The sequence below is a fragment of the Guillardia theta genome (assembly GCF_000315625.1).
Source record: "Guillardia theta CCMP2712 unplaced genomic scaffold GUITHscaffold_30, whole genome shotgun sequence".
Taxonomy (NCBI): domain Eukaryota; class Cryptophyceae; order Pyrenomonadales; family Geminigeraceae; genus Guillardia; species Guillardia theta.
In genome coordinates, this window is record NW_005434644.1 from 273,363 (window position 1) to 286,378 (window position 13,016).

The following is a 13,016-nucleotide window of genomic DNA, read 5'->3' on the forward strand; positions in this document are numbered from 1 at the left end:
TCACTTTCGAGCAGGTCGCTCTTTCTCATAACGAGTCTCTCAAGGGTTCTGCGTATCACGGAGTGTCCCATCGGTGAGGTTCAGAGGAGCAGAACCGAGGAGAATCAGAAGAGGAGTTGGAGGAGAGCGAAGGAGCAAAGAGGATGCTCGCGGGGAGGGATGAAGGAGGAGAAGGGGAAGGGAATGGAGAGCAAGGGGATGAGAAAGTATTGAGAGAAGAGGGAAGGGGAAAGAAAAGAGGAAGGAAGGTGGTGGTGGTGATGGAGGAGGAGCAGGAGCAGGAGCAGGAGCAGGAGCAGGAGCAGGAGCAGGAGGATGTGATTGATACCATGTGCTGCTTGACACCCCTCGCAGGGCGCGAGTCGTTGAAGCTTCTGACGAGCTCGAAGAGAGCTGGGCTTCACTTGTACTTCTAGCTGCCAATGAAGAGCATGTAGGTTACCCGACTCGCTCATCGCCCTCGTGAGATCCCCGCACCTTCCTTGCCCTCTGTTTTACTTGATATTCACAACATACTCCCTCCTCTCCCACACCATCGTACAATCTTACACTACTCTCACAGCAAACAAGCTCCTCCTCCTCCTCCTCCTCCCCTCTCTCACTCCCTCTCCCTCTCCCTGACTTCCCCAGCTGTCGTCCACCAGCCTCTTGCTTCATCTCATCGGCGGCAGCACGGCAACAGCGCCGGACGACCTCACCGTACTCATCTGAGAGACTGTCCTCCACCTGCCACGTCATCAGCACCTCTGCCTTCCCGTTCTCCTCGCCCCTTGCCCTCCCCCTCCTTCCCCTTCCCTCCCCCTTCTCCTCCCTTTCCCCCTTCTCTCTCACTGATGCGTCTGCCCGTCGAAACATTCTACAGTGCACAGAGCTCGATTCTTCTCGTCTCTTCCTCCCACCACATAGAGGTTGCCTGCCGCCTCCTGTTCAAACATCCTCCGTGAGATCCGATATAAGGAATTCCAGCATTTCCTCCTCCTCCTCCTCCTCCTCCTCCTTCTCACCTCCACCCCGCAGTTGTATCGAGCTGTTAACATCGGTGGCTCCGGCGACCAAGCTCCAGTCGTTGGGTCGAAACTCTCGACACTGGAGAGTTTGTTGTATCTGTAGAAGGAAGTCAGCAACCAAAATCGGAAGAGTAGCACATGCAGCTTTGACAATCAACGCTGATCCCCAGATCTCAAAATCTAAAATGTAAATCGAACCTCCTCTACATTCCTCCTCATCCCGCCATCTCCTCTATCTCATCCATTCCTCTCTCCTCCTCCTCCTCTCATCTTGACTCTTCACCTCTTGTCGACTCCTCCCACCGCGTACAGCTTCCCCTTCATCACAGCAACCCCGCAGCAGTAGCGAGACGTGCTCATAGGAGCCACACTCTCCCACTTGTCCGTCTCGCTGTCGTATCCTGAGTAGGAAATCAACACCTCTCCTCCTCGTCCTCCCTCCCTCCTTCCCTCCCTCACTTGCTCCCCCCCTCCCTCTCTTCCACTACTCACTCTCTACTGTCTCCAAGTAGTCTCCGTTCTTCTCGACTGTTCCCCCGACAACGTAGAGCTTCCCATCCAGCACCCCAGCACCACATCCATACCTGCGAGGAGAGGGGGAATGAAAGAAGGAGGTAACGTGCAAGGTCAAGGAGAGAGGAGGATAGAGGAGGACAGAGAATGGGCGTGTAAGCAAGCAACACAGTTCCTCCACCATGCCTCACCTTCTCTCGCTCATAGAGGCGACTGGCGACCATTTCCCGCTCTCTGCATCGTAACACTCGGCCGTTTGCAAGCTCGAGTTTCTCTTGTCACCCCCCCGACTATGTACAACTTGTTCTTGATCACTCCCACTGCAAGGAAGTACCTGCAAGCCCCTGCATCAGAACCTTGAAGGGACTCGAAGGATCTCTAGGGACCTCGCAGTCTGCATCGGGTGCTCGACTCGCTCCCACCGGTCCTCCTTGGAGTCATATCTCTCGATGTTATCCATAACTTGCTTGTTCTCATTTCTTCCGCCCACCGCATACAAGTGGCCGTTGAGAACTCCAACCCCGCAGTTCCTCCTTGCCGTGCGCATCGGGGCCACCTGAGGACAGTGAGAAAGGAGGAGGAGGAACAAAGACACGTGCAGGGCCAAGAGCAAGAGATGTAACACAAGATGAAAGACAAGACAGCAGGAGACAGCAGGCATGACAGGCTTCACCGGGTACCACACATCCTCCACAGCCTCGTAGCGCTCGACGCTATCGAGATGATACAGCCCGTCTGAACCTCCTACAGCATACAACCATCCGCACTCGTTCCATCGCTTCCTGGCCCAAACCTCCGAGTAATTTCGCTGGTCCTCCTCTGTCATCGTCTGGTATCTGCAAGGCCATCAGACTCAATGTTTGAGACATCGCTGCGTCAAGACGCTGTCAACTTACTTCTGTACGTCCGCAATCAACACGTCTAGAGTCGAACAGTCTCTTAAGAACGTAGTGTTCAAAAGTTGTCGTAGAGTGTTTTCAGCTAGTCTCGGCAGTCGAACAAGCCTGCAACAAAACATTACCTCACTTTTTCTCCTCCTCCTCGTGCTTCTTCTCCTCGCACCTCAACATGCTCTCCGCCACATGCCTTCTGGACTCAAAGTCGTGCTGCAACCATGTGACCAAGCCTTCCAAAACCACCTGCACAACAAGGAAAATTTTTCAGTCACCGCAAACCCCAGCTGAAAGTAGAGACCTGCTCGTTTGAGGCACGTAGTTTCTTGCTCTTGATGATCCTAGACATCTTCGCGGCGTCGAGGTCCAGCAGAAGTCCAGTGTGGTAGAGCTCCTGGAGGAAGAGGGTCAAGACGACCTATCAATCAGTACGCAGGGCTCCAACCTCGAAATGCTTCAGCGCAACCAACCTTGCCTTCCGTTTCAGTTTCAAACACACGACCTGCAGGCGCCTCAGACATGATCGTGTCCACACGCAGAGGGCCTCACTTGTTCTGCTAACGACCAATAGTGCAAACAATTGCGCCACGTGATTCTATCCAGCAGGAAAGAACAGCATAGGTTCACTAGCCCGAGCACCTATAGCAAGATCGTGATCAGTTGGACCTCGATCACCATCGAACGACTTACTTCGCATCTGTCCGCTGCGAGCAGAACCAGCTCCTGCGGCCTTGTCAACGCTCACTCAGCTCAGTCCAACACTTACGGCTGTGGAGTCCCGCAAAGAAACTTCCCCTGAGTAGAGGAAGCTAAGGACTCCCTGCACAGTCTTTACTACCACTGCGGCACTTCATGGACGCCTCGCACCTGAAACCCTTCGGCTGTGATCTCGTGGAGTTCGACTTCTCTCGCTTTGCTCTCACTGAAATTCTTGGTAAACATCGCGCGGAAGTGCGGACTGCCGGCAGCCAGCACAACGCGGTGCGCCTGGAATCTTGTTCCTTCCACCACAACATCCACATCGCACAGCTCACTGCAAAGCATCCGGTCACAACCTCCTCAGCGGCTGCACAGCAAACAGCGCACCGACTCTCCCACAGGGACACGAGCTCTTTGCTCCTGTGGCTGTGAAACAAGGGATCGAGAACGGCTTCTCCGCTTCCATGCACCTGCACGGCAGCCATCACACGAGGAGCCAACAGGGAGGCTGATGGAATGGAGCCCACCGGGGTAGAGCATTGCGCGTCAGGCGATTCACTTCGCTGCCGCTTGCGAGGGTAGGACATGCACAAGTATGAGAACAATGTGCCTGCGACATGCTCAGACGATCAGGAACAACCCGTCCACCAAAACTTTCCCTTCCTTTGGAACTCAATGCCCTCTCCTCAACTTTTGTCTACTCTGCTGCCACCTTCTGATCATCATTTCTCTCCTCCCCCTTTATCTCTGCTCTCACTGCATCCTCTCTTTATCAAGACAATCTCTGCTTCTCCGCCCCCCAGCCCCCGGCCCCCCTCCACTCTTCTCCTTCCGCCCTTTGGCATGCTGCAAGTCTCGAATGACACGACATATATCAATTCGGAACAAGATTGGGGGTGGCCTTCAACGAACTTGCGCTCTACTGTTACCCCTTCATTCCTTGTCACTCTCCTCTCCCTGCCTGTTTTCCGCTGACAACTCATCTCATCAAAACTTTCTCAGCAACTCTGAAATCTCTCCCTTTACTTTCCACTCCTCAACCAGCGCCTCCCTTCCCTGCACTTCCTTCCTGCCAGCTTGGCTCGTGTGTTCCTATCTCGGCCCGTGCCGTACTGTTTCGGCCCTTCCCTCCCCTCCCCTTCCCTCCCCTGCTGCTCTCATTACCTTTCGTATCATCTTATTTTATCTTCTCACCTCCTCTCATCGCCTCCCCTATCCGCTCCTCCTATCATCCCCTCCTGCCATCTTCTCTTCTTCCGCTCTTCTTCTCATCTTCTATCATCTCCTCTCCTCCTCTCGCTCTTCCTCTCTTTCCGCCCATCCTACGCTCTCCCCTCCATGAAGGGCTGCCACCGCCCCTCACCCCTACCCTACCCTCTTCAACCCTCACACAACAAATTTATTGAGTACCCTACCCTGACATTGTACAATATTTGCAACTACCCCCGAGATAAATAACCCCCCACTCTTACTACAAAAGTAGGGAACAGCAAAAATCTTCCTTAAGAACGGGTAGGGTGGTATTCAACAGATTGCCCCACCCCACCACCCCTACCTGTTGAGACTACTGCTGCCCTGCTGACAACCCCACCCCCAAGTGTGAGCTCGGACAGTTTGTCCTGATCTTTTGTCAGCACGGTCAATGGGAAGGCGGCCAAAGGCGGAGGAGGATGGCAGGGAGAGGATGCAGGAGAGCGAGGAGAGCGCGGACGATGCCGAAGAGACTGAAGAGGAGAAGAGACCGGGAATGAGGAGGAGGAGGAGGAGGAGGATCCCGAATGAGGAGGAGGAGGAGGAGGAGGAGGAGGAGGAGGAGGAGGAGGAGGAGGAGGAGGAGGAGGAGGAACGTGGGCAAGCGAAGCAAAGGCTGCAAGCATCGAGACAACAGACAGCTGGACACAATGGGCAAGGTATGGGAGCACGTGAACAGGAGCTGCATCAGATCCTGAACAAGGATGTCGAGCCAAAGGCTGGTGTGGAAGAGATAGGACAGATCTCGAAGGGTAGTGCACAACGACCGGCCGAGGTTGACGATGGACAAGAGCGGCAGTTTGTCGAGACGCTCGCCAGAAAGTACTTGATGCTCCTGGCGAAGAAGTTCCCTGCATGTTTTGCCGAGGCAAGAGGTGACGTTTGTGTGCACGTAACTGTGTGCTGGTGAAGTTTCATGTGCACAAGATGCCAGGAGTGACAACCGGGGCAAACACATGAAGTCACCTGAAAACAGAGAAAAGATGAACCAGGTTGTCCGGCCGGTGCAGGTAGACAAGAACCGCAAGGCTACTGCAGAATGGGGTTGATTGGACGTGCAGGACTGCTGGAGGAGAACGTCGGAGTGCTTGTACGAGAAGTTCAAACCAGTCGGGGAGACGGTCTTGGAGGAGACTCTTAGGAAGCAGGTACATGATTGAGCATGAGCTGCCAACGTTGAAGATGCGATGGAAGCTGAAGACGGCGAAAGTCTGTGCGAAGAGCAAGAAGCTCTGCGTCCTCCTGTCTCTACAGGTGATCGAGTTTCGGGGACCTCCTGTGCTGACTCAACATCCCCCCACCTCCCTCGGAGTTCAGAACTCCCTCCTTCACCAAGAGATCGTCTCAGGCCCTGGGACCGAACACGAGTTTCAACAGCTTTCATGGGACAAGAGCAAGAGTTTCTTCGGGTGGACGGGTACCATCCCTTCTCCGATAGTTTGCCTTTTCCTTTGTGTCCTCTCCCGTGTACTTTCTTTCCTGTCTCTGCTCTCCCGCAATGTATGTACTTTCTTTCCCGTCTCTCCTCGCCCGCAATGTATGTACTTTCTTTCCCGTCTCTCCTCTCCCGCAATGTATGTACTTTCTTTCCCGTCTCTCCTCTCCCGCAATGTCGCTCCCTCCAGTCCCTTCTCCAGGTCGTCCCCCTTGACATGGGAATCTCAGGGTTCACAGTCGTCAATCCAGACGACTTCTTCTTCCGCTTCTACTCATTGCACAGACTAGTCATGTTCCTTGCATCTCGACGCCAAGGAGGTGCGGAGGATGCCTTGTACGTCTCCGCTTCCTCCTCCTCCTCTCCTCCTGGGTGACTTGAGACTCTAAGTGCTGGGGACGACATGGACCTTGTCATGTCGAAGCTCAAAGACGAAATGTACGAAGATCTGGACCTGTCCTGCGACGTCGTCAGTGGACTCTTTCACGACCTGGGGTTCAAAACGTATCTACATTCTATTATCAATCTTTAACGGCATTCCCCTTAACGTCGCTGCTCAGGTTGAGTTTCAAGCAGGCTCTGGGAGGATTAGAGCCATTTGTGTATACATGTACAACATCCAACAAGAAGAAGGCCAGGGTGTAAAGTAAAGCTCTCTCAAGTGATACAGCAGAATCTGCCTTGTTGCCGTGCCTTCTTCTCTGAGTACCTCACGAGAATAAGCGGCTGAGCTTTCTCTTGAAGCTTCTTTGTCGCTCCCACGTGCAGCCCCGACAGCAGAGATCTGTTTGATCAAGTATCAGCCGATTCATGCACTGAGTGTACTCCTCCTCCTCCTCCTCCTCCTCCTCCTCCTCCTCCTCCTCCTCCTCCTCACCGTCTTTTTTCACTTATACTTCCCGGGTCCTGTCCTAAAGTTGCGGACATCTCTTCAAAGCTTTGGCTTCGGCCTTCCTCTCGCCCTGAGATCTCCTTCTCGCCGTCCTCCTCCCATGCAGAATGTTGCCGATCAGCCCCAGACGTCTCGGGAGCCTCTCTGCTAGCGCTTGACTCTTGGTTGCCTTCAGGACCTTCAGCGTCTCCTTTGGTTTCTCCTCCTTGAGTGTGAACGGGAACAGGCACGTCACTATGAGACCTTCAAGTCAGCGAATCTCCCACGGGAGAGGAGAACGACCTCGGAGCATCTACGGGCGCAACCTGCTTCTTCTTCACCTTCTTCACCTTGGCCTTGGGCGTCTCGTTGTCAGCGCTGGAAGGCGGAGGGATAACAGCCTGAGGTACGTCAGCAAGGAGAGGCAACGGGCCCGCGCCATCGGAGCTCAACCTGCCCAAGTTCCCCGGATACTTTAGCCTTGGCCTTCTTCTTGGCCTGTCAAGGTTCAGCCAAATGACGTCAACGATTGCAAGAGACCTTAGGGAGAAGATCAGCGTCAGCCTCCGATCCTACAAGTCCCTTCTTCTTCTTCTTCTTGACGACGGGCTTCTTCTCCTGCTTCTCCTCCTCCTGCCCCTCACGTGCCGCTGCTGGCTCTTCCACCTTGTGTCCAGGGGCGTCATGACTGGACTCACCCGGCATCTGCTCTTCCTCCATCCAGTCAGGCTCTGCTTCCTCATTGCTCAAGAGCTCGTCGCTGACAGCGTCAAGGGCTTGCTGGAGAGCGAGGTCGAGGTGCTGGTAAGTCCTCGGAGATCCTACGTCAGCACGCGTGCTGGGAAACTGGCAGAACATCAGAGGTTGAGCAGAGGAACGAAGATGGACGGCACCTTCCTGTGAAGAGCGTCCTTTTTACGTTTGCGGTCCGCCTCCTCCGGTGAAAGAATCTCCGTCTCTACTTTCAGATCCTTCTTCTTGGTTGGTTTGTCCTTTTGTTGCTGCACACTCGACAGTCAGATCTTCAGTTGATGAAATCAGTTGAAAACCTTCTCTTCTTCCTCTGATTTGTCTAGAACTTCTTCTGTATGCCCTGAGCTCTTGTTCATAACTTCCTTCTTCTTGTTCACATCTTCCTTCTTCTCGGGTTCTTGATGGACAATTTCTTGTCTCTCAGATCCTTCAGCAGCCTCTTCATTTTTCTTCGACTTCTTGGCGACACCTTTTTTCTGCTTTGTCTTGGTCGCTCCTTCTTTCGTCTCCGACGTTTCGTCCCCCTTCTTCTTCTTCTTCTTCTTCTTCTTCAAGCTTTTCTCGTCTGTCTCCCGCTGATCCGCTGGCAGCTGCTCGTCTCTGCCATCCTCCACCTCTGCGACTTCGCCAGGTCCCCACTCAGGGTGCAAGCTGAGGAGGGGAGGGCTCCGTTGAGTTTCAAGGGTCGAGGGCGTTGGCTTCTCCTCTGACGTCACGCTGTCGACGATAGACAGAGCTCCCTTCAATGTTTCATTGAGAGCCTGCAGCGACCATCCTGTGACCAAGTCAACGAGCCGCGCCTTGACAGCCATGGGCTACCTTGGCTCAAGGCAGAATCCAAGAGATGGTCTGACTTCATCCTCCGCTGGTTGTGCGACGGGCGAACGGAAATCTTGTCGAGCTGGCCAGCTGCAGGTCAACATCCTCTCCAGCACCCTCGTCCCGCATGCGGCTACCTGGAACGGGTCCGGGTGCAGCTTTCTCCATTCCATCCTCCTCTCGGCCGTCCAGTTGTGCCGCTCGCTCCTCTTTCTCTCCCAGTGCTCCAACTCCGGAGGTTGCGCCCAAAGAAATCCTGTCAGAGGTCACAACAGGAGGGGGGCGTCTCAACAAGCACCGTAGTTCTTGGGCAGAAACTTGAAGTTGGGTGTCCCTCGGCTACAAACCTCCACGAAATCCGCGAGCTTCTGTCCTCTGAGGTATTGTTTGATGAACTGAAGGCTGTCTGCAGAGGTCTTCCCGAAGTCTGTCTTGAACTCCATGAAGCAGTGCGGGAGGAGGAGCGTCTTCGATGGCAGGTCGATCTCCACTTGCCTGTCGAGCAACTCCATCGCGCAATCCTTCATCTGCTCCTCGATGTTCTCGACGGAGTAGATGTGCATCTTGGCCGTCCCATGAGTCAGATGGCTGACGCACAGGTGACACAGCGGGTTCAAACTCTTAAGGACCAGCGCAGACTTGTCAGGGTCCAGCTTCTCATCGATCTGCTGCTTTGAAAACCAGCCGCCTCCCCTGGCGTTCGCACGGAAAATGCCATGAAAGATGTCGTCAAGGGAGAAGACGGTGTACCCGACCACGAAGCAAGAGTTGTGGAAGAACACTTGCCTCTCCTTATCACTCATCTTCGAGATGTGATGGCCCCCGGACGCGTATGAGTGGATCAGGATTAGGTGATAGAGGTTGAGAAAGACTGCAAGCTTCTCCCTGTCTGACAGACGCTTCAGGTCAGATCGTTGGATCTCTCCCAGCAGGTTGAGATGTCGCTCGTACGACGCGCTGTTCCGGAAAGCCGCCCAGTTGATGTCCTGGAAGCCATCGTCGGGCCTGACCTTGTCGATGACGTCTCGCAGGAGGCAGCAGACTGTGATGAGGCGATCGCGTACAACCTCTCGAATGTCCCTCGGCTCTCCTTTGATGCTCGCTGAAGACAAGGCTCGGCAAACCTTGATGCAGATGATGACCCTCAACGAGACGAAGCGAAAGACCTGGAAAGGCGTGCTTCTTCGTTTCCTCTTCATCTGCATGACATGTTAGCAAGCTCGGGGAGGCGTTCGAGTACCTCATAGAACATCCCAAACGTGTTTCGCTGCGTCTTGAACGACAAGAACCACTCAGTGTCCATGACTGCATCGACGCTCTGAGACAACGAGTCAACTGAGGTGTTGAATCAACATCGTTCATCGCTCAACCTGCAAACGATCCGAAGGATTCACAACAAGAATTCGGTCGATGACCGAGTCCTTGGCAAGCTTGGGTATCCACTTTGGAGCCTTATACTGACCCCTCAAGATGTGTGGTGTATCCTCGAACGGAAATTCTCCGCAGAGCATGGCGTACAGGATGACGCCACAGGACCACAGGTCAGCTAGTCTACCATCGTATCCTTGCTTGTCTGAGACTACACGTCACCCGCTGGCAACCGCTCGAGCTCGGCTCACCGGTGATGACTTCAGGAGCGATGTAGTCAGGCGAACCACAGCAGGTATGCATCGGGTTCGCATTTAGGTCCTTGGAGACGCCGAAGTCGGCGATCTTCAAGACGCCGTCCTTACTCAGAAGAAGATTCTCAAGCTTGAGGTCGCGATGGCAGTACCCCGAGTCGTGCAGATACTTGAGGCCATTCATGAGCTTTTGGGTGCGGAGAGGGAAACATGGTACAAGTGAGATTCGAGTGATGATCAGAAAGCGCTAGTTCGGACCTGATTGAAGTAGTGGAACGTGAATCTCTCTCGCTGATTCTTTTTCCACTTCACAACGGTGTCGTACAGCTCTAGAGAAGCACAGCACATCATAACTTGCGGGTTTTCAAAGACAGATTTCACCTCCCTTGCCGACATATTCAAGGATGATGTAGGTGTTCTTGTCGTCTTCGAGGACGGTGCGTATCGCTGTTATGTTCTCATGTGCCAATCGAGTCATGACGTACACTTCGTGCTTCAGCGCTCTACATGACGATGAAAGTCAGCACATTCTCACGAATGTAGCAGAAACTACTCAGGTAACCTCTTAGAGTTCTCAGAGTTCTTCATGACTTTGACTGCAACCTGCTGGACTGTCACGAAACTCCGCAGGCAGATCCGTTGCATGCTACAGCACCTGCTTCCTCGTCGAAGAATCCACACCAAGATAGACCGTTCCGGTTGCACCTTTGCCTACCTGCTTTCCAATCTCGTATGGTCCTATGTTCTTCATCTTGACGATGCTGATCACCAACGGATCTAAGAGCGGAGGACGTGACTGTTCCTTGACAAGAGGAGCTTGTTCGACCGTCACACACTCGCTGCCGCAGCCTCCGCCCCTCTCTCTCCTACGTCCCCTCCCTCAACATGGCATTTTTACCATGCCGACAACCCACCCACCCCCATGTTATCCCGGTATATCTTCGACTGCTACATCCCAGGGGTGGTGATTAGCCCCTTCCGGACCCACCCAGACGCCAACGGTAGTACCCCCTCCCCCCCCTTGATCGGAGATTTGACCTCCAAACAGCCGAAAAAAAGGAAAAGATGTTCATAACAGTCGATCAGAAATTTCGCAAACAAGGCGAAGTTTGAGGAGGAGGAGGAGGAGGAGGAGGAGGCAGGAGGAGGGGGAAGAGGAGGAGGCAGGAGGCAGGAGGAGGGGGAGGAGGAGGAGGCAGGAGGCAGGAGGAGGGGGAGGAGGAGGAGGAGGAGGGGGAGGAGGAGGAGGAGGAGGAGGAGGGGTTTACAGGGACCAGGGAGAGTGAGAAGCAAGAGAGACGAGAAAGAAGCGCATGGACAAGGAAAGATGAGGGGTAATTGACAACAAGAACTTCGCAATGGACAGCCTCGTTCTCACGCAGAGGCATCAGCAGACGAACTGCAACAAAGATAGCAAGCAACAAGAAAGATGTGGGTTACGACAAGGAAGTAGACGAGCAGAGACTAGGAGGGAGAAGTCAAGAGAATCGTGTGGTTGATTGAGTCCTAACTCGCTCCTTCTGTTGGAACTTTGGACGACTGCTGCGTTTTCGTGGTGAGGCAGCAGGAGGGAACTTGTCTTGTCTCGGGTGGGAAGGGCAACGGAGGAGCGAGTGAAGCAGGAGCACAAGAGTGTAGAATATGAACGAGCTACAACCGGAAAAATGTCATCTAGGTGATGTATGCTGCCCTGCTGGACGCGAGGAGGAACGGAGCCAACGGTCTCCTGCCTGCTCTACTCCCACCTGAAAGATTCTTAGCAGGAGGAGGAGGAGGAGGAGGAGGAGGAGGAGGAGGAGGAGGCGGTGGGGGTGGGGGTGGGAGGGGGTGCAACAGACCGGCGAGGTTGCTCGGAAGACCTCTCGGTCCAGACCTCCGACTTCTCCTCTTCCTGCAGCGACTCCTGCCATGGCATCTCAGCTGGGTAGGAGGTGGACTAAAGGTGATCACGTCGGAAATGAGACGACGACAAGCCTTGTTCGGCTCCACCCGGTCCACAACCACTTCCTGCTGGCGGGTGAGAAGGTCGAGGAAGAAGGGAAGAGAGGAACAGGAGGAACAGGAGGGAGGAAGGAAGGGCAAGGAAGGTAGAGTACTTCTTACCTGGGCAGGAGAACGCTGCTGCTGCTGCTGCTGCTGCTGCTGCTGCTGCTGCTGGCGGGTGGGAGAGGTCGAGCTCTGCCAAACTTCTGCTCCGCGCTCCCTCGCGGTGTAATCTTCGACGTACCTGACGTTGGAAGGACTGGAAGAAACCATGGTGAAGGGACGATACCGCGTCCAGGGATGGATGGGTGGAAAGAGGGAGAGGGAGGAGAAAGGAGTGGGATAGGGAGAGGAGGAGGGAGGAGGAGGGAGGAGGAGGAAGGAAGAGGTAGCAGGAGGAGAGTTACTGGAGGATGCATCATGTTTATCACCTTGCTCGCATTGACTCGTTGGCTCCCAGACACATGTAGTCGAGGTTGAGAACAGCAGCCATCTCAGCTTCCTTATGAAGCTGTGAGGATGAGCATAGACGAGGACGAAAAAAAGGAGGACAGGACAGGACAGGACAGGACAGGACAGGAGGAGGGAGGATACATGGAGAGGAAGACGAGGACAAGGAGGAAGGGGCGAAGCGGGAACGACCAGTTGAACATGGCATTCAGACTCACTCGCATGCTCTGAATGACTCCATGGTACTCCTCCATCCTGTCGATGAGACGCCTCCGCTCGACCTCCCATGCTCGCCGCTCCGAGGACCATCTTGCTGCAAGTGAGGAGGAGAAGGGAGGGGAGGGACTTACTCCTTCATGTCCAAATCTCGCTCCCGGGCCCAGGACTCCCTGATTGGAGGGTGAGACAGTAGGCTAGAAGAAGAGGGAAAGGGGCGAGAAGATTTCAAACTGCATGAGAGGGAAGGGCAATGGTTGGCAACGGGTGCACGGGAGCTGAGAAGGGAAAGGAGGCAGGGAGAAGATGAGAGAAGAGGGAGAAGGAGTCATTGCACGTGTGGACGAAAAGAGTGAGGGGGGGGAAGGGGGGGGGGAGGATAAGGAGGAGGAGGACCTTTCGGATTCCCTCTCCTTCTGGAGCTGCTTGAGAGTGTTCTGCCATGTCTCCTCCACGTTCCTGCAGCCTCTGAGAAGCAACAGAACAGGAGGAAAGCGGAAGGTC

The 13,016-nt window shown here is 54.3% G+C and overlaps 4 protein-coding genes across 4 annotated transcripts in view; 2 read left to right on the plus strand and 2 right to left on the minus strand.

The window, feature by feature from the left end:
• Nucleotides 1-416, plus strand: part of GUITHDRAFT_107652 (hypothetical protein) — a gene marked incomplete at both ends in the record, with an annotated part of 2,883 nt that extends 2,467 nt beyond the window's left edge. The window contains 2 exons of the mRNA XM_005833371.1: nucleotides 15-73; nucleotides 355-416. Coding sequence (XP_005833428.1) covers nucleotides 15-73; nucleotides 355-416 — 121 coding nt within the window. The remainder of the gene's footprint in view (nucleotides 1-14; nucleotides 74-354) is intronic.
• Nucleotides 417-653: 237 nt separating this feature from the next.
• Nucleotides 654-3,699, minus strand: GUITHDRAFT_138195 (hypothetical protein; the record flags this gene model as incomplete). Its single annotated transcript, XM_005833372.1, has 18 exons — nucleotides 654-726; nucleotides 832-923; nucleotides 1,005-1,104; nucleotides 1,291-1,408; nucleotides 1,500-1,591; nucleotides 1,712-1,810; nucleotides 1,877-2,076; nucleotides 2,194-2,356; nucleotides 2,417-2,524; nucleotides 2,547-2,659; nucleotides 2,715-2,831; nucleotides 2,859-2,915; nucleotides 2,963-3,052; nucleotides 3,104-3,136; nucleotides 3,180-3,233; nucleotides 3,281-3,446; nucleotides 3,500-3,582; nucleotides 3,640-3,699. The coding sequence occupies 18 exons, from the start codon at nucleotides 3,697-3,699 to the stop codon at nucleotides 654-656; spliced, it is 1,818 nt and encodes a 605-aa protein (XP_005833429.1).
• A 1,325-nt stretch (nucleotides 3,700-5,024) lies between these two features.
• Nucleotides 5,025-6,443, plus strand: GUITHDRAFT_162947 (hypothetical protein; the record flags this gene model as incomplete). Its single annotated transcript, XM_005833373.1, has 8 exons — nucleotides 5,025-5,238; nucleotides 5,291-5,373; nucleotides 5,425-5,511; nucleotides 5,558-5,617; nucleotides 5,681-5,780; nucleotides 6,029-6,134; nucleotides 6,189-6,302; nucleotides 6,359-6,443. 8 exons carry the CDS (start codon nucleotides 5,025-5,027, stop codon nucleotides 6,441-6,443), a joined length of 849 nt encoding a protein of 282 aa, XP_005833430.1.
• A 3,303-nt stretch (nucleotides 6,444-9,746) lies between these two features.
• Nucleotides 9,747-10,617, minus strand: GUITHDRAFT_53886 (hypothetical protein; the record flags this gene model as incomplete). The annotated part of the gene is made up of 6 exons (XM_005833374.1): nucleotides 9,747-9,805; nucleotides 9,843-10,050; nucleotides 10,122-10,192; nucleotides 10,245-10,366; nucleotides 10,417-10,469; nucleotides 10,519-10,617. Coding segments are annotated over 6 exons (612 nt in total), but the record flags the coding sequence as incomplete, so codon positions are not given.
• Nucleotides 10,618-13,016: the final 2,399 nt, after the last annotated feature.